The sequence below is a fragment of the Meriones unguiculatus genome, chromosome 3 (genome assembly GCF_030254825.1).
Source record: "Meriones unguiculatus strain TT.TT164.6M chromosome 3, Bangor_MerUng_6.1, whole genome shotgun sequence".
Taxonomy (NCBI): Eukaryota; Metazoa; Chordata; class Mammalia; order Rodentia; family Muridae; genus Meriones; species Meriones unguiculatus.
This window is the reverse complement of record NC_083351.1, coordinates 108371442-108399342: the sequence shown is the minus strand read 5'-3', so window position 1 is coordinate 108399342 and position 27901 is coordinate 108371442. Positions and strand designations below refer to the sequence as shown.

General features: G+C 38.0%; 1 protein-coding gene across 5 annotated transcripts in view; it reads left to right on the top strand.

The window, feature by feature from the left end:
• Positions 1-27901, top strand: part of Cdh18 (cadherin 18) — a 1064923-nt gene that overhangs the window by 708507 nt on the left and 328515 nt on the right. For all 5 annotated transcript variants that reach the window (XM_060380420.1, XM_060380419.1, XM_060380418.1 and 2 more), the window contains one exon: positions 14310-14788. In XM_060380420.1, coding sequence (XP_060236403.1) covers positions 14561-14788 — 228 coding nt within the window. In that variant the 5' untranslated portion in view covers positions 14310-14560. The remainder of the gene's footprint in view (positions 1-14309; positions 14789-27901) is intronic.

Below are 27901 nucleotides of genomic sequence, written 5' to 3'. Positions count from 1 at the left end.
TTACAGTTTATTCACTTTGTATCCCAGCTGTAGCCACATTCCTCATTCCCTCCCAAGCTCACCTTTCCTCCCTCATGTCCTCTCCAAGTCCACTGATAGAGGAGGTCCACCTCCCTTATCAGGTCTCATGAAGACTGGTTGCAATGTTGTCCTCTGTGACCTGGTAAGGCTCCTCCCCCGGGGGGGGGTGGTCAAAGAGACAACTACTGAGTTCATGTTGGAGACAGTCTCTTTACCTTTAACTAGGGAACCCGCATGGATACTGGGCTGCCATGGGCTACATCTGAGCAGGGGTTCTAGGTTATCTCCATGCTTGGTCCTTGGTTGGAGTATCAGTCTCAGAAAAGACCCTTGTACCCAGATATTTTGGTTCTATTGCTCTCCTTGCAGAGCTCCTTAAGTTCTACTTTTTGTTAGTTAGTTTTAAGATAAAGTCTCATATATTACAAGATTAGCCTAGATCTCATTGTGCAGCCTAAGCTTATATCACACCATAATCATTTTGATTAGTCCTGCCAATGCTGTGAGTACATATATGTATCACCGTGTGAAGCAGGAGAATGGAAAATGATACTTTTGCCTTCTTATAAGCAAACAACTTGGCCTGGCACAGTTGTTATAATTATGGAGATGATGAGTTACTATGAGTCAGACACACAGGTTTAGTAAGGCTCTCAACGATTTTATGTGGTTGTACACAAATTTGCATTTGAACTGTAAGCAAAAACTATTTATATCAATTGGCAGATGGAGGAGCGAATTTAATTATTCAACTAACAACTTGTACACTGTGATATAAAAGCCTCTACAAAGTTATTGAAAAATGAGTTTAAACAGAGTTCAGAGCAACGAAATGTAAAAACTAAGAAGTGAGTATGATCGAAGAATGAAGAAAAAGACTTTAAGAATTGTAAACACTGTCTTTTCTGAGACTGACACTCAACCAAGGACCATCTATGGATATAACCTAGAACTTCTGCTCAGATGTGGCCCATGGTAGCTCAGTAACCAAGTAGTTTTCCAAAGTAAGGGGAACAAGGACTATTTCTAACAGGATCTCAAGGGCAAGCTCTTTGACCTCCCCCCACCCCAGGGGAGGAGCAGTCCTGTTAGGCCACAGAGGAGGACTTTGCAGCCAGCCCTGAAGATACCTGATAAAACAGGGTCAAATGAAAGGGAAGGAGGTCCTCCCCTATCAGTGGACTTGGAAAGGGGCAGGGAGGAGACCAGGAAGGGAGTGTGGGGTTGGGGAGGGAATGAGGGAGCGGGATACAGCTGGGACACAAAGTTAACAAAATGTAACTAATAAAAAAAATAAAATTAAAAAAAAAAGAATTGTAAACACACAATAATGAGTAGATCCAAAACCCAACATGAGCTGTAGCTCTAGGGTTGGGTGAGTGTCTGAAGGTTTGTCTAGTCAGCAATAGAAGATATGCTTATGTCTCCCAGGTCAGTGAAAGTCTTTGGGCTTTGTGTTGAAAGGAATGTTGACTAAAGTCCTAGATGTGCCATATGTTATGTTTAATGGCATAATTTAGCAAATGTGATGAACCAAAAACTAAAGAAATGATAATAATATTTTTCAATATCTGTAATTTTCATTGTTAGCTATTTAAATTAACATATTCAAATACAACCATATCATATTTAATAGATATGACAGTATCAGGGTTTTTAAAGAACCTGTCAAAGAATGAGTACATTGTATTCTTTTCATTTTTTATTTATTAACATTTTTACACTTTGTATCCCAGCTCTAGTCATTTCTTTCCATAGGCTTTTCTCATCCCCACCATTCCTACTTTTCTCCTCCTATGCCCCTTCTCTTAGTCCACTGATAGGGGAGGTCCTCCTCCCCTTCTATCTGAACTTAGCTCATCAGGACTGGCTGCATCATCTTCCTCTGTGACCTGGCAAGGCTGCACTTCTCAGGGAAAGGTGATCAAAAGGCATGTCACTAACTTAATGCCAGAGAGAGCCACTGCTCCCCTAACTACAGACCAGACTTGGAGACTGAAAATGGGCTACATGTGAGGAGAGATTTAGGTCCTCTCCATGCATTGTCTTCGGTGGGGTATCAGTTTCTGCAGGTCCTCCTGGGCCCAAATATTTTGGTTTTATTGCTTTCCTTGTAGAGCTCCTGTCTCCTCCAGGTCTTTCTATCTCCTCATTCTTTCGTAAGATTCCATGCACTCAGCCCAAAGTTTGATTATGAGTCTTAGTATCTGCTTCCATACCATGATCAATAGAGCCTTTTAGAGTCCCTTTGTGGTAGACCCCTGTCCTGTCCCCTACCTTGTTCATCTCTGATCTCTATCCTGCTTGCCCTTCTGAATGAGGACTGAGCATCCTCGTTAGAGTCCTCCTTCTTGTTTATCTTCTTTAGGACTATAGATTTTAGTATGTTTATCCTATATTATATGGGCAATATCCACTTATAAGTGAGGATACACCATGTGTGTCTTTCTGCTTCTGGGTCACTTCACTCACCATTTCCCTGGAAATGTCATGATTTCCTTGTTTTTTTTTATTGCTGAGTAGTATTCAATTACTATATTCAAAATATATTCAAAATATACCACAATTTCTGTATCCATTCCTCCACTGAGGGACATCTAGGCTGTTTCCAGATTCTGGTTATTATGAATAAAGCTGCTATGAACATGTTTGAGCAAATATCCCTGTTGTATACTTACACATATTTTGGATATATGTCTAGGAGTGGTATAGCTGATCTTTAGGTAACACTATTCCTAATTTTCAGAGAAAGTGCTAGATTGATTTATAAAGTGGTTGTAGGCTCTAAGATCAGCAGTCAATAAATGTGATCTCAAGAAACTGAAAAGCTTCTTGTAAAGCAAAGGACACAGTTATCAGAACAAAAAGACAGCCTACAGACTGGGAAAGTATCTTCACCAGTCCTATATCTGACAGAAGGCTAATATCCAGAATATATAAAGAACTCAAGAAGTTGAAAAATAACAAACCAAGTAATCCAATTAAGAATGGAGTTCAGTCAGTCCTGATAAAACCTGATACACTAGTATCAGAAGGAAGGAGAGGAAGACCTCCTCTATCAGTGAACTTGGGGAAGGGCATGCATAGAGAAGGGGGAGGGAGGGGAGCTGGGAAGGGAGGAGGGAGCTGGGAAGGGAGGAGGGAGCTGTTCACTGGGGATACAAATTGAATAAAGTGTAATTAATAAAAATTAAAAAAATAATCCACATAAGTAAAATCTGCATGGTCAATGCTTACTTTATATCCTATTTGCCTGTCACATAAGAGAAGCTTGGAAGTATGACTGAAGTGATTAAAATAAAGAAAAGAATAGAAAAAAAATAATAATAGGGTTCAAAGGTAAACAGAGAATTCTCAATAGAGGAATATCAAATGGACGAAAAACACTTAAAGAAATGTTCAACCTCTTTAGTCATCAGGGATAGGCAATTCAAAACAAACCAAACCTCGTATTTCACCTTACACCCATCAGAATGGCTAAGAAAAAAAACTCAAGTGACAGTACATGCTGGAGAGGATGTGGAGAAAGGGAAGGTTGTATTCTTTTCAGAATGAGTCTTTCACTAAAAGGAAGCCTATTCATCAGACAAACTAGATTTCACAATTCTGCTTCAAGTTTCCATTCCAGTTTAGTTCTGATATCTACATTGGAATTTCAATGTATATATTTTAAGATAATCTTATTTCTTCTAGTTTTTTATAACATTAGTTACTATAAATTATACTTGCTCAGAGTGGATACAAATTTAGATATATACAATTAATAAATACATACAAATTTGCTCTATGAGTCTGTTTTTCTAAGTAAACACTATCTCAGTACTAAGTACAATGTCCCTGTCGGTTTATTCTTATACCTTTATATATCCCCCAAATAAAAGTAGTTTCTAATAAATAGCATCCATTGTTATATATCTCATGTAGAATATATATTTAAGTTACAATTGCTTTATAGAAGATGAATAAGTTCCTACCAGTGATATATAATAAAAACCTCTGGAAGTTCGTGGTGATTTTAATTCTGTTTTATGAACATACACATTACCATGTGTCTAGCATTTATACAGATAGTGGAATGATCATTCAGAAAACAATAATGATCAAGCTTCCGTGGTGTTAATTTTCAAACAGACATAGTAAGAAAAGTTAAATATACTGTTTACTAATTCTCTGAGAATTTAAAATGTGCACACAATGTATTGTGATTATATTTACTCCACATTGCATTCCTTAACTCCTCCAGATTCATGCCATCTGCCTTCCCAACTTTATTGCCTTTTTTTTTTTTTAATACTCAGTCTAAATTGTGCTACTCATACAAGTGGAGATGGACCTACTTACTGGGACAATAGCAACTAACCAGGCCATATTAACAAAGATTGTCTTTTTCTTCTCCAGCTGCCATTAGCTGCCTATAGGTCATTAGCTATGGTTGGGATCTTGATCTCACTCTTCATGCTGGAATGCAGAGTGGCTTAATATTCTGCAGGTCTTTTGCTGTTAAATACCACTGCTGTGAGTTTATCAGATTCCAATCATGTTTAGAAGCAATCATTTTGCTCTTTTCTTCTTAACCTCTAACTCTCATAACCTTCCGGTTCCTACCTGTCTCCTTCAATATTTAATAAGCCTAAACATCTTAAGAAGTGAATGTTTCATTTAAGGCTTATCAATAGACACTCTCTATACTTTATTGATTTGTGATCTTTTGTGTTAACTATACCGCACTGCACAATAAATTTCTGAGTGAGGATGAGAAGGCCATTTGATAGTGTATCCGTTTGGCAAAATACTAATAGGAGGGTCTACCCTGTGGCCTGTGAGGTACTCAGCCCCAGCTTTTTGGCTAGACTCACAGTATTGCTCATGTGTTTCATCCTGTGGAGCTTTCCTTAAACCCACTCCAATAATAACACAGTCAATTACTCCCATAACGTTTATGTTGCTAATACATCCATGGCTCTATCATTGGTAAGCATCTCCTTAGTGGGAAATAGCCTTTGGATATACCACTGGAGTGGTGCCATAGGTCATACTGAAGATGTAAATGAATATTTTGTGGGAACTGCACAGTGATTCCCACAGTCACTGCACCAGTTTACAGCCCTGGCAACAGTCCAGAACCTTACTGGAACATTCTGTCACTTGGTTTCTTAATTTTAGCCACTGTGATTGGGAAGAGAGGTATTAATTTGCATTTCCTAACAGCTAAGGATGCTGAACAGTTTTAAAAATTATTGCTTATTTGTTTTTCATTCATTTTTTCTTTTGACAAATCTCTGTTCAGTCAGTCCAATGTTCTATTTTTAATTGTTATTAGGGAAGGAACAATTTGGTAGGGTATACTGAGGAAGCAGAGTAAAAAGTATCATGAGTTAAAGACCAGCCTTGGTAATTTTGGATAAGAAAATATTTCTTTTAAATATAAAGCAGTTTAAAGGCTTCTTTTTAAAAATATAAGAGTCATAAGGTTTTTAAGTGGTTCTAGTCAGAGGTCTTATTTACAAGAAATAATATTTGGAGTGTTAGCTAGAAATATGAATCTCAAAAAAGTAAAAATAAAAACTGAATATTATTCTATAAAATGAAGATTACAAGTCAGGTCCCATGATGTTAGTGGCATTATTAACTCTCTTCAGAAAAGTGACTCATTCCAAATTCTAGAGATAAAAATCTGTAAGCAATGTCAGAAAAACTTAGGCAGAACAGATTAGAAACAAGTAACAGGATAGGAGCTTACCACAGAGGGCCTCTGAAAGACTATACCTAGCAGTGTATCAAAGTAGATACTGAGACTCATAACCAAACCTTCAGCAGAGTTCAGGGAATCATATGAAAGAAGGGGGAGTTAGTATGACCTGGAGAGGACAGGAGCGCCAGAAGGACCAAATACATCTGGGAACAGGGGTCTTTTATGAGACTGTTTCTCCAATCAAGACCATCCATGTATGGATATAACCTAGAACCCCTGCTCAGATATAGCCCATGGTAGCTCAGTCTCCAAATAGATATCCTAGTAAGGGGAACAGGGACTATTGCTGACATGAACTCAACAACTGAGTCTTTGACCTCCCCTAACCCCTGAAGGAGGAGCAGCCTTGCTAAGCCACATTGCAGCCAGTCCTGAAGATTCCTGATAAGTTAGGGTCAGATGGAAGGGAAGGAGAACTTGGAAAGGGGCAGGGAGGAGATAAGGGAGGGAGGATGGGATTGAGAGGAAGGATGTGATTGGGAAGGAAGGGGATACAGCTGGGATACAAAGTAAATAACCTGGGATCAATACAAAAAATAAAAATTATTAAAAAAAAACACAGAAGGCGCTCCTTCACATTAATTCACCTATTGTATTCTTTGGTATTACATTGTTGGAGTATTATTACAGTAACATTCATAATAGAAATTCTGGTTTTCAAAGAAAACCAGTTTGTTTGGGAAGCAAGAAGAATATTTTATAACTATGGAAAGTGACAAGACTCCTCAAGAATTACGCTTAGAGCAAAGTAGGAATTAATGTGGATAAGACAGAGAAGGATCATGCACTTCCAAATGGAGAGGAACAGTGCATGGCTTCAATGCATACAGCCATTTTTGGACTATGACATAGTTATTGAACCATGAAATAATGTTCAAAAGTGCAATAGTTATGTTTGTTTCTCTCTCACTGCAGCAATACAGTCATCACTTTTCATAACTCTCAAGAGATTAAAATTTTATAATGTGTATGTAGTTGAAAATGCACTTAAATGTTTTTGTAGTGATACAAAACAACATTGTAAAGATAAACATTGGAAAGAAAATCACTCATTCAATATATCTGTAATGCATTTATACAGTCACTTTCTTCACTTTGTACTCATGAATTATGCTTTGTTAAATAACAGCATAAAGGACAAAGTTGTTAATATCATTTGAAAATCACACCAAATGGTAAAAAAGCATTAAGATAATTACACCTTCTATATATTTGTCACATTGGCTTCTAAGAAGAGTTACTTAAATCTCTTTCTTTTAACTCCATGATTTCACAAAATCTGTGTGAAATTAAAAAATATATCACCAAAATAATTTCATACTAATTAAAGTATAAAGAAGGAAGGCAAATACTTTAGCCAAATATTTTAGTATATGTGAATGTTGTGATTTAAGTAATTTGGTTTATTCAAATGTGAACATTGTGGAATTATTTTATGAAAAGAATAGTTATAAATCCTGTGTGCTCTGACTCTTTTTCCAGTGCCTGTACTACTTTGGACCTAGAATTATATCCATTTTAATTATAAGCTACAGGGACTTTTGAATTATTTCAAATAAAGTCAGTGGAAAATGTATCTTTGTGTTATCAAAATAGTGTAAAATTTGAATAGCACATTTTCAGATGTTTCACATATAATTCTTTTTTATTTAATTTTTGATTATTATAATTTATTCACTTTGTATCCCAGCTATAGCCCCCTCTCTCTTCCCTTCCCAAACCCATTCTTCCTCCCTCTTCTATTCCCATGCCCCTCCCAGGTCCACTGACAAGGGTGGTCCTCTGCCTCTTCCATCTGACCCTAGCCTATCAAGTCTCATTAGGACTGGATGCATTGTCTTCCTCTGTGGCCTGGTAAGGCTGCTCCCTCCTCAGGAGGAGGTGATCAAAGAGGCAGCCACTGAGTTCATGTCAGAGACAGCCCCTGCTCCCTTTACTAGTGAACCCACTTGGAGCCTGAACTGTTTTGGAAGACATCTGATCAAGGGGTCTAGTTACCTACATGCATGATCCTTGGTTGGAGTATCGGTTTTTACAGACCCCTGTGCCCAGATCTTTTGGTTCTGTTGCTGTCCTTGTGGAGCTACTGTCCCCTCCAGGACTTTCTATCTCCCCCTTCTTTCATAAGATTCTCTGCACTCTGCTCAAAGTTTGATTATGAATCTCAGCATCTGCTTCCATACCCTGATCAGTAGAGTCTTTCAGAGGCCCCCTGTGGTAGGCTCATGTCTTGTTCCCTGTTTTCTCCCTCTTCTGATGTCTATCCCATTTGCTTTCTGAGTGAGGATTTAGCAACTTCCTTAGAGTCCTCCTTCTTGTTCAGCCCCTTTTGGAATATAGATTTTAGTATATTTATCCTATATTATTTGGCTAATATCCACTTATGAGTGGGTAGATACCATGTGTGTCTTTCTGCTTCTGGGTCACTTCATTCAGGAGAAGTTTTTCTAGTTCCCATCATTTGCCTGGAAATTTCATGATTTCCTTGTCTTTAATTGCTGAGTACTCTTCCATTGTGTTAATGTAGCACAATTTCTGTATCCATTCTTCCAATAAGGGAAATCTGGGTTGTTTCCAGATTCTGGCTATTATGAATAAAGCTGCTATGAACATAGTTGCGCAAATATCCTTGTTGTATACTTGCACATATTTTGCATATATGCCTAGGAGTGGTATTGCTGGGTCTTGAGGAAGCACTATTCCTAATTTTTAGAGAAACTGTCAGATTGATTTTCAAAGTAGTTGTATAAGTTTGCATTCCCACTAGCAATGGGGGAGGGTTCCCTTTCTCCACATCCTTTCCGGCATGTGTTGTCACTTGAGTTTTTGATCTCAGCCATTCTGGTGGGCGTAAGATGAAATCTCAGGGTGATTTTGATTTGCATTTCCCTGATGACTAAGGACTTTGAGCATTTCTTTACTTGTTTCTCTGCCATTTGATAGTCCTCTATTAAGAATTCTCTGTTTTGCTATGAACCCCATTTAGTATTAATATCATTTATTACAATTTATTCAATTTGTATCCCAGCTGTGTCCCCCTCCCTCTTCTCCTCTCAATCACATCCTCCCTCTTTCCCCTCTTCTGCTCCTCCTCTCATCGATGATAGTTGAGGTCTTCCTTCCTTCTATTTGACCACAGCCTATCAGGTCTTATCAGGACTGACTCTTCCTCTGTGGCCTGGCAAGGCTGCACGCCCCCCCCCCCCCCAACACACACACACTCAGGGAGAGGTGATCAGAGAGTCTGTGAATGTGTTCATGCCAGAGACAGACCCTGCTCCCATTATTAGGGAATCCACTTGTTGACTGAGTCTATGGGCTACATCTGAACCAGGTTTTAGGTCCTCTCTGAGCATTGTCCTTGGTTAGGGTATCAGTCTCTGCATGACCTCCAGAGATGTCCCTCAGTGGAGGAATGGATACAGAAATTGTGGTACATTTACATTTCCATCCCTAGCTATATAACACCATGGTTTTCAATTATACATAATATCAAGTTATAAATGATTATTTATTTTGTTTTGTAAATAATTAAGTATAACTATGCCTACCTGAATACAATTCAATTAACTCTATGTGATAGCTCATGCTTATCTTCTGGGTGGAAAATTAATGAAAAAGTAAAACATCTCATTTCTTTCTTTCTTTTTTCTGAGATAAGGCTTCTCTGTGTAGCCTTGGTTGTCCTGGACTCACTTTGTAGACCAGGCTAGCCTTGGACTCGATCTCACAGAGATCAGCCTGCCTCTCCTTCCTAGGATTACAAGCCTATGCCACCATGCATGGCCATCTCATGCTTCTTATTTAAAAAAATCATAAACTCAATGACTGGCTCCTTTACCTCCTACTCTCCACCTCCCTGAGGGAGGAACAGCCTTGCTAGGCCACAGAAGAAGACATTGCAGCCAGTCCTGAAGATACCTGATAAGCTAGTTTCAGATGGAAAGTGAGGAGGACCTCCCCTAGCAGTGGACTTGGGAAGGGACAAGGAGGAGATGAGGGAGGGAGGGTGAGATAGGGAGGAAATGAGGGAGGGGGCTATGGCTGTGATACAAAGTAAATAACCTGTAATTAATATTAAAAAAATAAAAATTAAAAAAAGATGTTATGCCCCCAAACCAATGCAGATAAATGTCTTATTAGCTAAAAAAAAAAAAAAAAAATTCATATTCCCAAGAGTTTGAGAGATGGCTCAGAGGTTAAGGCTTGCTCTTCCAGAGGTCCTGAGTTCAATTCCCAGCAACCACATTATGGTTCACAACCATCTATAGTGAGATCTCGTGCTCTCTTCTGGCATTTGTGTGTACATGCAGACAGAACATTTATACATAATAAATAAATAAATCTTTAGAAAAATCATGTTTTCTTTACCTTTAAAAATATAATTTAAAATCTTGATATTTCTTATATGAATGAATAAATAAAATGATTTTACATTAGGTAATTTTAACACTGTCTTTATTTCAAGGTTTTTTTGATACAGCTGCTAAAATAAAATTTTAATTGAAATCATTTCCCTGCATGGAAATATGTCTTGCCTGGATATAAAGTCCACACCTTAGAGTATTATAAAAAGTATTTTAGAAAATGTGTGCCCAGTGATCAACCAATTGGCATTTTAACTCATGTTTGACTGTGTCAACCTGTGCCCCAATCCTGGTGTGATTTTTCATCTGCATATATTTATATTTTTTCAGTGAGCTTCCTTTTTTCAACTCCAATTTATTTTCTTTAAAGCTAATACTTTCTATGCCTATTTGACTTTGTTATAGCACTGATAGAAAGTGTGGTACATATTTAAAAGCGGTGTGTGCAACCAACAACTAACTGTTTGTTTGTTTTTTTTGTTGTTGTTGTTGTCCATTATTTTCATTAATTCATTTTAATCACACTAGAACCTGATCAGAAACTCCTTCCTCTTTTTCTCCCAATCCCATTCTCATAGGCTCTCTCTCTCTCTCCTTCCTCTCCCCTTCTCCTTAGAGGAGGAGAGGTGCCTCATTAGTATAAACCCATCTGGCACCTCAAGTTATAGCAGGACTAAGCTCATCTATCACTGAGTCAAGACAAGGCAGCTCAGCTAGGAGAAAGGGATCCAAAGGCAGACAGCAGAGTCAGAGACAACCTTTACTCTAATTGTTGCTCTTGCTTGATATTGTGATTTAATTATAAATTTTCTCTCTTCTCCTCTATCCAGTAATTTCAAGTCTCTTTTTATTAATTGTTATTGACAGTACATATGACTATATACGTATGTGTATATTTTCAACTATTAATTAAGTCCATATAATGTTACTTTTAATCATATTTTCAGGGCTGTAGAACATTTACATTTGCTGCTGTAGAACAATTTGCTGTGCTTTCTCCTCAAAAGAACCTCTGCCCTCTCCCATATCTAGTGACTTGCCCTTAGCTCTTTGTGAAGGGTTTATGCCTCATGGAATTTAACCACCCACCCATCCCCCAGCCCAATATGGTATGTTCTCTGATGTATTACTTGTTCAGCTCAGTTTTTTGGTGGTCGTGTGGGTGAGAATTTATGACTATAGCTTCCTATGTTATTAGGAGACACAATTTCACAGCAAATTTCTTTTCTCTCTGGTTCTTTTTTTTTCTTTTTGTTTTTATTAATTACAATTTATTCACTTTGTATCCCCCCTGTAGCTCCCTCTCTTCTCCTCTCCCAGTCCCACCCGCCCTCCCTCTTCTCCACCCATGTCCCTCCCCAAGTTCACTGATGGAGGAGGTCTTCCTGCCCTTCCTTCTGATCCTAGTCTATCAGGTCTCATCAGGAGTGGTTGCATTGTCTTCCTCTGTGGCCTGATAAGGCTGCTCCCCCATCAGGGGGAGATGATCAAAGAGCAGGCCAATCAGTTCACATCAGAGACAGTCCCTTATTCCCATTACTATGGAATCCACTTGGACATTGAACTGCCATGGGCTACATCTGTACAAGGGTTCTTGGTTATCTTCATAAATGGTGCTTGGTTGGAGTATGAGTCTCAGAAAAGACCCCTGTGCCCAGATTTTTATTCTGTTTCTCTCCTTTTTGATTCTGTCCTCTCCAGGTCTTGCTATCTCCCCCTTCTTTCTTTTTTTTTTTTTTTTCAATGCAGTTTATTCAGGAACATTGAACAATCCTCGGACCCCGGGGAAAGCCAGCCCACAGCTTAAATAGCCTCTGGGTAGCCAACCCAGGCGTGCCACGGGGGCAATGCAGATAGGTCCACATACATGGAAGCAAGCCAGATCCTCGGCCTTAGCCAAATGTGGAGTTGTTCGTGACAGAGAGCACTCACCATCGGGAAGGTGGAAGGCGGAAACCAGCTCCATCTTTAAGGCATAGCATTCCGCAGCTCTCTACAGTTCCCCCTTTTTGTTTTAGACGCATCAGGCAAGAGTAGAGGTCTGATCTCTGATATTAGAAATAAATTGGGACTTTGTACTGATGTTCATTTAGGTGTCATCCACCCAAAGAGCATCAGACCAGTCCGATACCTTTTTCTCAGAGGCGGGACCTGGGGCATCAACCCGCATGCAATCAGACATGCTCTTCTCTGGGTCCAAAGCGGCTGACCCTGAGTGCAGTGCTTAGCCTCGCATCCTGAGCGTATCATTTTAGCTTTTTATGGTATCCAACCATGCTTGGGGAGACTGTCCTGCTTCAATGGCTGTAAAGGCCTGAATGATCATGGCTGCATCACACTGTTGTGAGACTCTAATCTTGCATATATACCACAGGCAAACCAAGGAGACCAACACCAGAAGGCCTGCTAACACTCCCATGCCCGCCCATTCCTTCAGATGATTCATGGCTGCAGCAATCCATGTTGATAATCCTGTGGCTAGTCCTGCGTCCACTCCGGTAGAATTTACTGTGACAATGGCCACTCTCAGCTGCTCCATCGTAGTATCGAATTCTCCAGTCCAATTACCTAAAATATAGCTCGACAATTGTTTAGACAGATTTGCAGCGCAGGAAAAATTCTCATGTTGTATGCTAGTGACACAAAGTCCAGCATACTTTCATTGACAGCCAGGTTGAGCGATTTGCCATAGGGTATCAATTTGCTCCTGCAAGAGGTCAATCCTCTGATTGAACACCATCAAGCTTCCTTTTAGTTGAGCATTAATTCCTTTATGTACAACTAAGGCATGAGCTACATTGGCTAAATGATTATTCAGGGTCTGAGCAGTCTGCCCAGTATGACTCATGGCTAATGCCCTGGTGGTAGCTCCAACAGCCGTCAATGAGATGGTAGTAACAATGGTGGCTGTAGTTCCAAGATCCCTTTTCTGTCTGAAGAGAGTCATAGCGTGAGGGGCATCAATGGGCATAGGCACCCAGTGAGGCATGCGAGTAACCAGGGCATACCTAAATTTACTAGCATTCCAGCATTGGGCAAAAAAGCAAGTATCATTACCACAATTACTTGGCTCTATCTGGCTAATAATGAATAAAAATGGGGGATATAGACAAACAGGTGTGGGCTTATAGGAAATATTATGAGAAGCCTTAACCCCTCGTTGGAACATCCTGCGTCAGTTCTAGAACTAGCAGTGGTGGTGTCCGAGGTCTGAGTAGGTTCAGGAGACCATTGCCCCCAGGGGCGAGACGTGCTCCATGCCAATTGACTAACTCCATGTTTTCCTCCAATTTTGAAAGTCATTTAAGGTTCTTAAATTATTTTTTCCCTTTTTTCTTAGGATCCCTGGTTAGGTGGAGGAGTGCTCTGTGATGTTTCCATTGGGATTGGGCTCTATATTTCTGCATTTTGATTGGTTGTGGCTTTCTGTAGTGTTCTATGTTGCAAGAAATTTCCTTGATAGGGATGAAGGCAACACTTATCTGTGTGGATAATAACCAGCGTTTATAGAACGCTGTTAGTAAATTATTGATAGTAGATATTTTGTAATATGCACATCAATTTTTGTTAAGTCTCACAAAAGTATAAGTATAGCATTACATATATAAGTAGATGTGTAATTAATGATGAGTATTACAGTTAGGATACCAAAGGTAAAATGTGCCAATGCACACAAGTTTTATGTGTAGTTTTGAAAACATTCAGACATTTTTTTCATTTTTTTATTAGTTAATCCTATTGTAGCTGGAACCAAATATCATAAAAGAAGTAACATAAGGGAGAAAGAAATTGTTTTAGCTCAGGGTTTCCATAGGTATAATCTGTCATGATGATGAAGGTTAGCAATAGGAGTATAAGGTCTGTGCTTACATTTAGCCACAATTAATGATCAGAAAGATATACATTTGAGGTCAGTTGCTTCTATTTTCTTCATTTTTTAAAATTCTGTCAAGAATCCTGTTTCACAGGGTGTGAATATTCATATTCAGGATTATTCTTCCCTAAGTAAAATCTCTCAAAAATAATTCCACAGCAAAGCACAGAGGTGTGTCTTCTAATCAAATCCATACCAAACATCTGCATGCTTTAAAGAAATAGAACTTGTATTTAGAATGTGTAATTAAAATTCACATGCTAAATTACATGTACAAATTCTTTCTTCCCAACAGGTTGAAAATGATGACCTGTGCTAATCAACAGTGACAGCTGGGGTCCAATGGCTGCTCCTGTAATTCCACCCATGAATAAGGATGTAAACATTGCCTGACCTTTCCCTGATGGGCAGCTAAATCATGGACAGACTAAATTATCTGCTTTGGACTGTTCTTCCAAAAGATGCTTTGGCTTCTCTCTTGAATGCACACTGAGCCATTGTAGGCCACGAAGACAGGAAGGACTGTGAACAGGAAGCGATCTTACAATGAAAATTACGAGCACATCTTGCATCTGCCCAGTCCTCGTGTGTCTCTGTTTTGTGCAGAGGTGTTATGGAACTGCTCACCACAACTCCATCAAAGTGACCAGAAACCAAACCAAACACACGGAAGGGGAAACAGAAGTCCACCATCGTCCGAAGAGGGGATGGGTATGGAACCAGTTCTTTGTTTTAGAAGAACATATGGGACCAGATCCACAGTATGTTGGAAAAGTAAGTTTGTTTTCATTTTTTCAGAATTGCTTATTAGTTTTGCTTTTCTTGAGAAATTGTAGGGTGAGATGAAGGTGGAGCTGGAAAATGAATGACGAAATAAGGAACATGTGTCACATTCTAGAAAGCTGTTCCTTAGAGTGGAAAACTCAAACTAATTGTGAGAAACAGGCCCTGCCCTTCATATTACATCCATTTAAAAAGTAATCCACAAGTACTGAGTTATTCTCTCCCACCAGTATCGCCATTTTTCTCTTCTAATGAAAGTAGATTTAATTAGATATGAAAAACCTTCGTCTTTACTGTCATAAAGTTATATTAAAATTCACAATTTTTCTGATTGGTCCATTTCTGTTGTCTCATACTTTATGGTTTTCTGGCTCATGGACATGATGTTAAAATAACACTTCACCTCTTAATGTTTGATATTTATTTCACTTGTTAAGATGTGTCACTAAGTCAGCTTTCTTGAGTTCATGAACATATCTAATAACTAATAATAGTTTTAATATATATGTTGCTTAATTTTCAATATAGGTTAAATGTACATAGATGGCAATAAAAATGAAAACAGAATGTAGTTAGCAAATTATTAATACTGTCAGATCAAGCTTTTTTAAAAACAGAGTACCGGGACCATATCTTGAAGCGCCACCTTCGTGCTAGGATAGGAGAAAATAGTGGGGAAGGTTAGTTGTTGATCTGTCGAAGCAGCTGCACTTATGTCTGTTTAACGCCTGTCAGAGAAGCAGCTTGCACAGAAGTGTGGTCACTGACTGCAGGCTCAGCTCCTCCCTTCTCCCTGGATGACTGTTTATTTTTGTCTTTATCACTACTGATTAAAAAAAAAAGTCCTCCATGCAGAACATGCTACCTCCTTTGCAGGCAAGCTGTGCAGAAACAGAAGCAGTCCATTCTGTTGTATGTCCATAGGGGATTACAGTGCAGCTGTGGAGACTGTAGTCCACAGAAGCCAAGGTGTCAGCTTAGAGAACACAGAAAAAGATCTGAAACAATTCTGCAATATTCATATATTCATACCAAGAGGAAACAAATAATTCATCTTTATTACATGCTTTTTATCCTGCAAGGTGTTCCATGGAATGACAAATATATGAACATTAAAACAGCATAATGAGGTACAAATGGTTTATTTGTTATGAACTTTGAATCCTCTTTTAAAAAAATCTTTTAATTTTTGAAATGGATGCAAAACAGAAGAAACAGAAAAATTGGTTCTTTGGGAGTAAAAGACAATACAGATATATTTTATTATTAAAAAGTTATGCATATTTAATGTTATTTTGAATAAATGTGAAGATAATATGAGTTTAGAAAAGGGGAGGAAAAAGTGGGACAACTTTTCACCTCCCCTCTGACATAACTAGGCCAAACAATGATGATGTCTCAATGAAAGGATTTGTTCTAAGCTACTTTCCAGGACACGGTGCACATGAGTGCTAGGGAGGGTGGAAGGATCATGCTGCTACCTCTTAGATGTTGGTATTTTAATGGAAAAATTCCAAGGATAAAGGATGACCCAAAAGATGTGGCCACTTGTATAACCAACAGCATTCCTTCAGTTCCATGTAATTTCTGGCAGCTTAGATGCAATGGTAGCAGAATTGAAATGCAGCTATTCACAGGGAACAAAGTTGAAAATTTTCCATATTGCTATTTACAGATAATATTTCTAAGCTCCTACACTTTGGCTGCAGTGAAAGGAGGGTTATGAGACATTTTCTTTACATTGGGTTTGTAGCAATGCTAATAGTTGGGATAACTAACGGAAATGATTAAAACAAAAATAACTCTCGTGAATGGCTGTATTCCTCAACAAGACCAGCTTGAGACTTCATTTCCTTTTACACTGCTCTTCCTAAAATTTCTATATTAATTTTGGCAAGTGCTTAATAATCAAAGTTGTCTACATTTTCCTAATAATGTATGAAATGATAAGGTGAAAACCCTGTGTAGACACAATTTAACATTTATACATCCAAATTTCTTTCTGAAATAGGATTCTGATACATGAATAAACCATTTTTTTTATAATATTAAGATCTTCTCCCTTGAGTGGTAACAGTATTTTAACCTTGAATAGTGAAAAGTAGAAGTGGCTATCTGGACAGGGATGGACAGATGTGGTTACAGTGAGTGGAATTTTGGAAATATTGTAGGATTTTTTTTCCCTTTTTTTAAAATTTTTCATCAATTACACTTTATTCATTCTGCATCCCCCCATAAGCCCCTCCCTCCTCCCCTCCAAATCCCACCCTCCCTCCTCCCTCTGCTTGCATGCCACTCCCCAAGTCCACTAATAGGGGAGGTTCTCCTCTCCTTTCTGATCTTAGTCTGTCAGTTCACATCAAAAGTGGCTGTATTGTCCTCTACTATGGCCTGGTAAGGCTGCTCCCCCCCAGAGGGAGGTGATCAAAGAGCAGGCCAATCAGATTATGTCAGAGGCAGTCCCTCTTCATATTACTATGTAACCCAATTGGACTCTGAACTGCCCTGGGCTATATTGTAGGATTTTTAAAGACCTTTGTGTGCCCTTTTAAAGAATTCATTGCTTAATTGGTATGAAGTAGATACTATTTTATTGTTTGGATGATTCCATCATTTTTAATTATTTTATTTCTTTTTGTATTTTTTAGTGTTTTTTCTCCCTATAATTATGAATATATTATATCTACAGATGCATTTACCTTCCTCTACTTTTTCCAGGTTCTCCCCATATACCCTCCCATACTGACCAAACCCCTTTCTGTCTTTCATCAGAAAACAACTAGATTTCTAGAGAATTAACAATAATATATATTATCATAAGATATGCTATCTTCTTTATATAACGTATTGATGCCTTGTATTAAAATAATATTTCTTTAAATTTTTACATTTATTTACATTGAAGTATGATCCTATTACCTTCCATTTCATCGCACCCACTCATGCCATATCAACCTCAACAAATCCTCCTACCAACCACATATCCTCTTTTTTTCATGCTCTTTTTCTGTCTTCATGACCCTCAGAAGCCAACCTCTTCTTCCCATGTATGAACATCTATCTCAGGGTTGTGCAGCAACGCAAATTGTTGGTATAATTATAGTTGGTATAATATATATGTTAGTGGAAAATTGTGCCACCCCCTGAAAAAAAAATGTTTCTTTCTTCTTGAGCAAGTATTGCCTGCCAGTGGCTCCTTTTAAATTTTAAGTTAAGGTTAGCACCTGTAGAAAATTCTAGATAGAAACTTACTGCCATCTTCTTGTATAGGGCTTAGGCAGGGACCAAAAGAGTCTGTGAGTTCATGATTGTGATATCAAGGCAAGTCTAGGGACAGTAGTTTCATGGGGTTCCTCGTTCTTTTGCTGTTCTTATGTTATTCCAAAATGCACCCAGGCCTTGCACGTGTGATAAATATGTGTATTTCAAATCTGAGCACCTGGCCTTTCATACTCAAGTCTTTGACCAGTTCAACAACTCTCAACTGACTGTTGTCCTCTGCCAAAAGAAGTTTGTCTGACTTAAGCTGAGAGAAGCAAAGGTCAATGGGTATAAGTATTAATATATAGAAGACAATTTGACACTATCACAATTTACCAAAATTAAAAAGGTAAATACTATCATAGGGTCTGTGACAACCTGGACTGGGGTTTAACATTTTCACAGCGCCAGGCTTGAAAGTCACTCCTGTGGAACAGGCCACATGTAGAATAGAGAGTTGCCTCCCCATAGCCATCCTGTCACTATTGTACAAGTGCACAGAACTTGACAGACTGGTTTGTTTTGTAGTATCAAGGGTATAGCTTGAGATCAGATCATTGTTTTTGTTTTGTTTTGTTCTATTTTTGCTTTAGTTTTTTCTTATTTTTTTTCTTCTTCCCAGCAGTCTGTATTGTACCTTCTAATACTATGAGAGCTAGCTCTCAATGATGGATTTCCGTGATCAGGTTGAAATTTATGTCTCTAAGTCACACACCCAAAAGATGTGGTATATTCAGAAATAGGGTCTTACCATGGTTACAGCTAATAATTAAGGGAAATGCCACTAGCCTGTGTTGTTTCAGAGACCTCTGAGGTATACCTGACCAAAAACTCAAGGAGGTATTCTATGCCTTGCATTGCAATTTCATTTAATAATCCATGTCATCTAGGAGGAAAATTTTCCAATCATTTAGAGCAACTTTGTCAAACTCATATTTTTTCTTAATTCAATTTACATCTAGGTCATAGGCCCCTCCCCTCTTTCCTCCCAGTCCTACCCTCCCTCTTGTTTCTCCTGTCCCCTTTCCTCAGATTAGGGGAGCCCCCCTTCCCAGACACCCTAGCTCATCTATTCACATGAATACTGAGTTTGTCTTTCTCCCCTGTGAACTTGAAGGGAAATCCCATCAAGGGGAAGGGATCATAAAGCAAGAAACATAGTCTGTGTCACATATGTCTCCCACTTTCCTAACTAGTGAGCTGACATAAAGCCAAAGATATATGTTAGATTTACCATCTTGGCATCTGTGCATTGTACTAAGTCTATCCTGTACTATATGACTAAAATCTGATTATATAGCATGTGTGTCTCTCTGAGTCTGTATTACCTCACTCAGAATGATCTTTTCTAGTTCTATCCATTTCCCTGCAAATTTCATGATATTCTTGTTTTTAATGGTTGAATAGTATTCCATTATGTAAATACACTTGTTTCTTCATCCATTCTTGTGTTGAGGGATATCTGGGTTGTTTCCAGTTTCTGGCTGTTATAATCTGCTAGAGGAGGAAATGGGTAAGAGCCTTAAACTCATTGGCACAGGAGGCAACTTCCTGAACAGAACACAAACAGCTCAAGCGCTAAGATCTACAATTAATAAATGGGACGTCTTGAAACTAAAAAGCTTCTGTAAAGCAAAGGACACTGTCAATAGTAGGAAACTTGAGTCTACAGATTGGGAAAAGATGTTCACCAATTCTAAATCCGATAAAGGGCTAATATCTAGAATTTATGAAGAACTCAAGAAATTTAGTATCAACAAACCAAATAATTCAATTAAAATATGGGATACAGAGATAAACAGAGAATGCTTAACACAGGAATCTCAAATGGTGGAGAAGCAGTTTAAGAAATGTCAAAGTCCTCAGTCATCAGGGAAATGCAAATCAAAACGGCTCTGAGATTCCATCTTACACCCATAAGAATGGCTAAGATAAAAACTCAAGTGACAAAACATTCTGGAGAGGATGTGGAGAAAAAGGAACCCTTCTCCATTTTTGATGGGTGTGCAAAGTTGTACAACCTCTTTAGAAATGGTGCTTTATGTTGCTTGGTTCTTTTTCAGAAAACTGGAAATAGCCATACCTCAAGACCCAGCTATCCAACACCTGGGCATACACCTTAAAGATGCTCTACCATAAAACAAGGACAGTTTGTTCAACAGATTCATTTTTAAGGTTTATTTTGAAATTACATTACTGACTAGTGACTTTTCACCATGTTCCTACACATTTTCTTTTTTAAAAAATTATTTATTTTTTTATAAATTACAGTTTATTCACTTTGTATCCCTGCTGTAGTCCCCTCCCTCACCTCTTCCCAATTCCACCCTCGCTCCATCATCCCCTCCCATGCCCCTTCCCAAGTCCACTGATACAGAGGTCCTCCTCCCCATTCCTGATGAGACCTGATAGGCTAATTTTGATTAAGACCAATTAATATTTCTGCTCTTCCACTCTGTCTCTTGTGTATGTGATCTCCCAGTATTCTCCCCTCTTCTCTTACATCACACAGAATCTACTATATGCCCCATAATGTGTTTTTATTATGTTCAATGATATGAGGCTTCTGTATAATTTTTATGAACATTTCCTTTAAGTTACTCTTATCCCCTTATTGACCTCAAGTTTTCCATGCCCTTTTTTCTGCTTAAACCTTACCACTTCCATTATTCCACAGTTATACTTTAATTTTTTCTATAAATAATTATCCCTAGTTTTTTAAATTAATTTTTGTATTACTTCAGTTTATTCACTTAGTATCCCAGCTGTAGCCCCCCCACCCCAATCCTACCCTCTCTCTCTCATAGCCTCATATGCACCTCTCCAAGTCCACAGATAAGGGAGATCCTCCTACCCTTTCATCTGACCCTAAATATCTGGTCCCATCAGAATATCCCTTATTTTAATATCACCCACTTTCCTTGTATACATTTGTTTTATCCACATTAAACACACACACAAAAGAATTGCAGCTAGAATCTGAATATAAGAGTGACTGTGTGATTTTTATATTTTGTTTTAATGAGGCATAAGAAAACATATTTACTTCAAAATATTTGTTCAAGTTTGTTCAAGTACACAAAAAGGACACTTGCTCAACCATGTTTATAGCAGCTCTATTTGTAATAGCCAGAACCTGGAAACAACCCAGATGTCCATCAACGGTGGAATGGGTACAGAAATTGTGGTATTTTTATACAATGGAATACTACTCAGCAATCAAAAAGGAGGAAATCATGAAATTTGCAGGCAAATGGTGGGATCTAGAAAAGATCATTCTGAGTGAAATATCCCAGAAGGAGAAAGACAAACATGGGATATACTCACTTATATAGACCTATAAGATATGATAAACATAATGAAATCTATACACCTAAAAAAGATAATCAATTGAGCGGACATGGGGTAAGATGATCAATCCTCGTTTAGAAAGACAGATGGGATGTGCATTGAACGTATGACAGGAGTCTACTGAGCGCATCTGAAAGACTCTAACTAGCAGTGTTTTCAAAGCAAAGACTCATGACCAAACCTTTGGCAGAGTACAGGGAATCATAAGAAAGAAGGGGAGTTAGTCTGATGGGGAAAGGATAGGAGCTCCACAAGGACCAAATATATCTGGGCACAGGGTCTTTTCTGAGACTGACATTCAACCAAGGACCATGTATGGATATAACCTAGAACCTCCACTCAGATGTAGCCTGTGGTAGCTCAGTAACCAATTGGTTTCCCAAAGTGAGGGGAACAGGGACTATTTCTAACAGGAACTCGATGACTGGCTCTTTGGTCTCCCCACCCCCGAAGGGAGGCGCAGTCCTGTTAGGCCACAGAGGAGGGCTTTGCAGCCAGTCCTGAAGATACCTGATAAAACAGGATCAGATGAATGGGGAGGAGGTCCCCCCCATCAGTGGACTTGGAAAGGGGCACGGTGGAGATGAGGGAGGGAGGGAGGGAGGGACTGGGAGGGAATGAGGGATCGGGACACGGCTGGGATACAGAGTTAATAAAATGTAACTGATAAAAAAAATATAAAAAAAAAAAAGAAGGCAAAAAAAAAATATTTGTTCGTGATTATTGCCTACATTGTAGATAATTAAATAATTAAGAATATTTTATATATTAAAAGGTATATTAATATAACAATTTTACCAAATTTACTTTCAGTTTTGCCTATATTGACATGGAAAAAGATATGATAAAGATTAATAAAAGCTTATATATTCTGAAAAAATAAATAAACCATACTTTATGAAATTGTACAATATGTTATGGTACTATCATGACTTTTACTAGATTTAAACCATAATTATTGAAGATATTAAAAATAACTATTATAAACTTGTTGAGTAAATCCATATCATTTTTACTCTTCCTTTTCGCACAACAATGTAGATTGACAAGAATAATTTTATGTTACTTTATTAAACAATTAAAAACATGTAGATAAAAATAAACTCTAAGAATCTACAGCAAATATAATCACCATTTTATTACACATCTGAAGGGATGGGTAGCAGCCTCAGACCAGCATTTGATATTTATGGCCTTTGTTAGGGAAATATCAGAGAAGAATTAATATATCCAATTATTTACTTAAAATGCTTTCTAGTTTTTAAACCGTGAAATTATTGAGAGTTTTCATGATGGCCTTACACTTTTCTGCACTTTTGTTTACAGATAATAAAATAATTAAATCTCTTTAATATGAAATGCCAAATTTTCATATCAAAGAGATGAAATTAAGATTAAAGGAAGAATATATGATACAAAATTAGAATGTTGAGCTTTTCAGAAAAAAAATCCTTTTAATGTCAAATGACTCTGAATTAGTATTTAATTGTACAGCAAAAAATGGAGCTAACAACTATCTCCTATCATCAAATTGATAATTTTTGAAGCTGAAAAGTTCATCTATTAAAATATGACATTTGAAATTCATATGTACGACAGCAGGAATACATGGTGTCTTGTTATGAATTCATGGTGTCAGTTATGGGTTACATTTTATGTGTGCATTGACTCTTGTGTGACTTTACATCTAAAAGGAATGCAAAGGAAAATTTGATTGAATGGCTATCTCTTTTAAGTTTAAGTGATTTTGGCTTATATGATAAAGATAACATATTTAGAAGTTTAATTACATTTTCATGGAATAATTTATATTATACTTGAGTCAATAAAATGCCCATACTAATGAATTATTTACCATTTACAGCTGGAATTTATTTTAAAAAATTAACAATGTAAAACAGTGCATAAAGATAATATTATAAGGAGTATATTATATTGCCATCTATCTAGAATTATAAATATACTACTAATTTCTCTCTCTGGCTCTGTGTGTGTGAAGGTGCATGCAGGTCACTGCCAATGTTTTTTAAATATTTTTATTTTTATCATTTATTACAATTTATCATTTATTACAATAAATTTATTATTTATTACAATTTATTACAATATCATTTATTACAATTACAATTATTACAATTTATTACAGTTATTACAATTGGATTTATTCAATTCATATCTGGTATGTGGCCCCCTCCCTCATCTCCTCCCAATCCCACCCTCCTCCCCCAATGCCCTTCCCCTAGTCCACTGATAGGGGAGGTTCTCCTCTCCTTCCATCTGACCTTAGCCTATAGGTCTCATCAGGACTAGTTGCATTGTCTTCCTCTGTGGTCAGGAAAGGCTGTACCCACCGTGGGGCAGTAATCAGAGAGCCTGCCACTGAGTTCATGTCAGAGAAAGTCCCTGTTCCCATTACTATGGAACCCACTTGGAGACTGAGTCTATGGGCTACATCTGAGTTGGATTTTAGGTCCTCTCGATGCATTGTCCCTGGTTGGTTTAGCATTCTCTTCAGGGTCCCAAGGGCTCAGTTTTTATGTCACTGTTGATCTCCATTTGGAGCTCCTGTCCCCTCTAGGTCTTTCTATCTCCCCCTTCTTTCATAAGATTACCTGCACTATGCCCAGCGTTTGTCTCTGAGTCTCAGCCTCTGCTTCTATACCTCCATCAGTTAAGTCTTTCAGAGGCCGTCTGTGGTAGATACCTGTCCTGTTCTTGTCTTCTCCTGATTCCGATGTCTATCACATTTGTCCTTCTGAATGAAAATTGAATATCTTCCTTAGGGTCTTCCTTGTACAACCACTTTGAAAATCAATCTGGTGCTTTCTCAGAAAATTGAGAATAGTACTACCTCAAGGTTCAGTTATACCCCTCCTAGGCATATATCCATATTATGCTCAAGTATACAACAAGGACATTTGCTCAACCATGTTCATAGAAACTCTATTCCTAATACCTGGAATCAGGACACAACCTAGTTGTCCCTCCATGGAGGAATGGATACAGAAATTGTGGTACATTTCCAGAATGGAATGCTACTAAGCAATTAAAAACAAGGAAATCATGAAATTTGCAGGCAAATGGTGGGAACTGCAAAAGATCATCTTGAGTGAGGTATCCCAGAAGCAGAAAGACACACGCATGGTATACACTTACTCATAAGTGGATATTAGCTATATAATATAATATAAACATACTAAAAATCTATAGTCCTAAAGAAGATAAACAACAAGCAAGACCCTAGGGAGGATGCTCAGTCCCCATTCAGAAGAACAAACTTCCAGTGTTGTTAACCACTGGAGGACTTGGCTTCAAGTGCCATTAACAATGACAGGGGACAATTTTCTTCAAAGTCACTATGTGTATTCTTTTATATTGGCACAGTGAGCAGATTCTAGGATAAATAAACTGCAAAGGACAATAATGGATTTTCAAATCAAATCAGAAAATAAAATGAGGCTACACCTGCAACTCTTACTTTTGTACTGATATCATATTAAATGATAACCCATCTTACTGTTCTAATGTTGACTTGTTCGGTGCTATAAAGACTTTTCTGAATAAGATTTCTTTGAAAAGTACTGAGATAGAGACTCCAACATATGGATCCACATATGTGTCATTTGTTGTAGCACTCATTTTAATTTTAATTTGCTTGTTTCTTCATTCTGAACATTCTTTCTTTTCAACATAAATGTTAACAGATGTATTTCCAGTTTCATAATAAACTCTTCAGTTAAAATGTTGTTTTCATTCTCCTGGACTAAACACAAGACATATACTTAATTTTTTTTCTTTCTCTTTTTTTTCATGATAATGTATAACATAATTTTTACTACTTTTGATTTATTTATTTTTTAAAGGATTGTAAATCATGCATATATCATCAAGTATAATTTTCAAATTTATTTCTTTTGCTTAGCAGTCCCATTATTCTTATGTATCACACTCTCTTTTCTTAAATTTGATAGCTGTAGAACATTTAAGCTCATTTGTGTGTTGGTTTTCAAAGGAATGCAAAAACTGGCTGATCTTTTTTTGTATGGTAATTTTATAATTTTAATTTTTTTCACAATTTAAAGCCCGATTGAAGCCCCCTCACTCAACTCCTCCCAGTTCCACCCACCTTCCCTCTTCCTTCAATGTTCTTCTCCTAGTCCACTGAAAGAGGAAGTTCTCTTCCTCTGCCATAGAGCTTATCAGGTCTCATCAGGCCTTCCTGGATCCTTTTCCTCTGTGGCCTGGCTGAAATATGGATAAGTATAATTTTTAATAATGTCATAGTATTTAACGATAAATATCATAGGAATTCACTATCCAGAATTCTCCATCAATTAAGGGACTGATCTTTTTATCTGAACAAACATGATCTTTGATGCATGAGAACAATTTTATTTCCCATACACTGACTTTTTTTTTTATCACTTACATTTTATTAACTCTGTATCCCAGCCATGTCCCGATCCCTCATTCCCTCCCAGTCCCTCCCTCCCTCCCTCATCTCCACCGTGCCCCTTTCCAAGTCCACTGATAGGGGGGACCTCCTCCCCATTCATCTGATCCTGTTTTATCAGGTATCTTCAGGACTGGCTGCAAAGCCCTCCTCTGTGGCCTAACAGGACTGCTCCTCCCTTCGGGGGTGGGGAGACCAAAGAGCCAGTAATTGAGTTCCTGTTAGAAATAGTCCTTGTTCCCCTCACTTTGGGAAACCAATTGGTTACTGAGCTACCACAGGCTACATCTGAGTGGAGGTTCTAGGTTATATCCATACATGGTCCTTGGTTGAATGTCAGTCTCAGAAAAGAACCTGTGCCCAGATATATTTGGTCCTTGTGGATCTCCTACCCTTTCCCCATCAGACTAACTCCCCTTCTTTCTTATGATTCCCTGTACTCTGCCAAAGGTTTGGTCATGAGTCTTTGCTTTGAAAACACTGCTAGTTAGAGTCTTTCAGATGCGCTCAGTAGACTCCTGTCATACATTCAATGCACATCCCATCTGTCTTTCTAAACGAGGATTGATCATCTTACCCCATGTCCGCTCAATTGATTATCTTTTTTAGGTGTATAGATTTCATTATGTTTATCATATCTTATAGGTCTATATAAGTGAGTATATCCCATGTTTGTCTTTCTCCTTCTGGGATATTTCACTCAGAATGATCTTTTCTAGATCCCACCATTTGCCTGCAAATTTCATGATTTCCTCCTTTTTGATTGCTGAGTAGTATTCCATTGTATAAAAATACCACAATTTCTGTACCCATTCCACCGTTGATGGACATCTGGGTTGTTTCCAGGTTCTGGCTATGACAAATAAAGCTGCTATAAACATGGTTGAGCAAGTGTCCTTTTTGTGTACTTGAACAAACTTTGGGTATATACCTAGCAGTGGTATAGCTGGGTCTGGAGGAAGTACTATTCCTATTTGTCTTAGAAAGCGCCAGATAGCTTTCCAGAGTGGTTGTACCAGTTTACATTCCCACCAGCAGTGGAGGAGGGTTCCCCTTTCTCCACATCCTCTCCAGCATGTGTTATCGCTTGAGTTTTTCATCTTGGCCATTCTGATGGGTGTAAGGTGATATCTCAGGGTCGTTTTGATTTGCATTTCCCTGATGGCTAATGAGGCTGAGCATTTCTTTAAGTGTTTTTCTGCCATTCGATATTCCTCTGTCGAGAATTCTCTGTTTAGCTCTGTTCCCCATTTTTTAATTGGATTATTTGGATTGCTGCTTTTCAGCTTCTTTAGTTCTTTGTGTATACTGGATATTAGTCCTCTGTCAGATAAAGGGTTAGTGAAGATTCTTTCCCAATCTGTAGGCAGTCGTTTTGTTTTGATGACGGTATCCTTTGCTTTACAGAACTTTTTCAGTTTCATGAGGTCCCATTTATTGATTGTTGCTCTTAGAGCCTGTGCTGTTGGTGTTCTGTTCAGGAAGTTGTCTCCTGTGCCAATGAGTTCTAGGCTGTTCCCCACTTTTTTTTCCAATTGATTTAAGGTATCTGGTTTTATGTTGAGGTCCTTGATCCACTTTGACTTTAGTTTTGTGCAGGGTGATAAATATGGATCTATTTTCATTTTTCTGCATGTAGACATCCAGTTGGTCCAGCACCATTTGTTGAAGATGCTGTCTTTTTCCATTGAATGGAATTGGCTTCTTTGTCAAATATCGAGTATTCATAGGTGTATGAATTTATTTCTGGGTCTTCTATGCGGTTCCATTGATCCTCCTTTCTGTTTCTATGCCAATACCATGCAGTTTTTATTACTGTTGCCCTGTAGTACAGCTTGAGATCAGGGATGGAGATACCTCCAGATGATCTGTTGTTGTACAGGATCATTTTGGAGATTCTGGGTTTTTTGTTTCTCCATATGAAACTGAGAATCTTTTTTTCAAGGTTTGTAAAGAATTGAGTTGGTATTTTGATGGGAATTGCATTGAATTTGTAGATTGCTTTTGGCAGTATGGCCATTTTCACAATGTTAATCCTA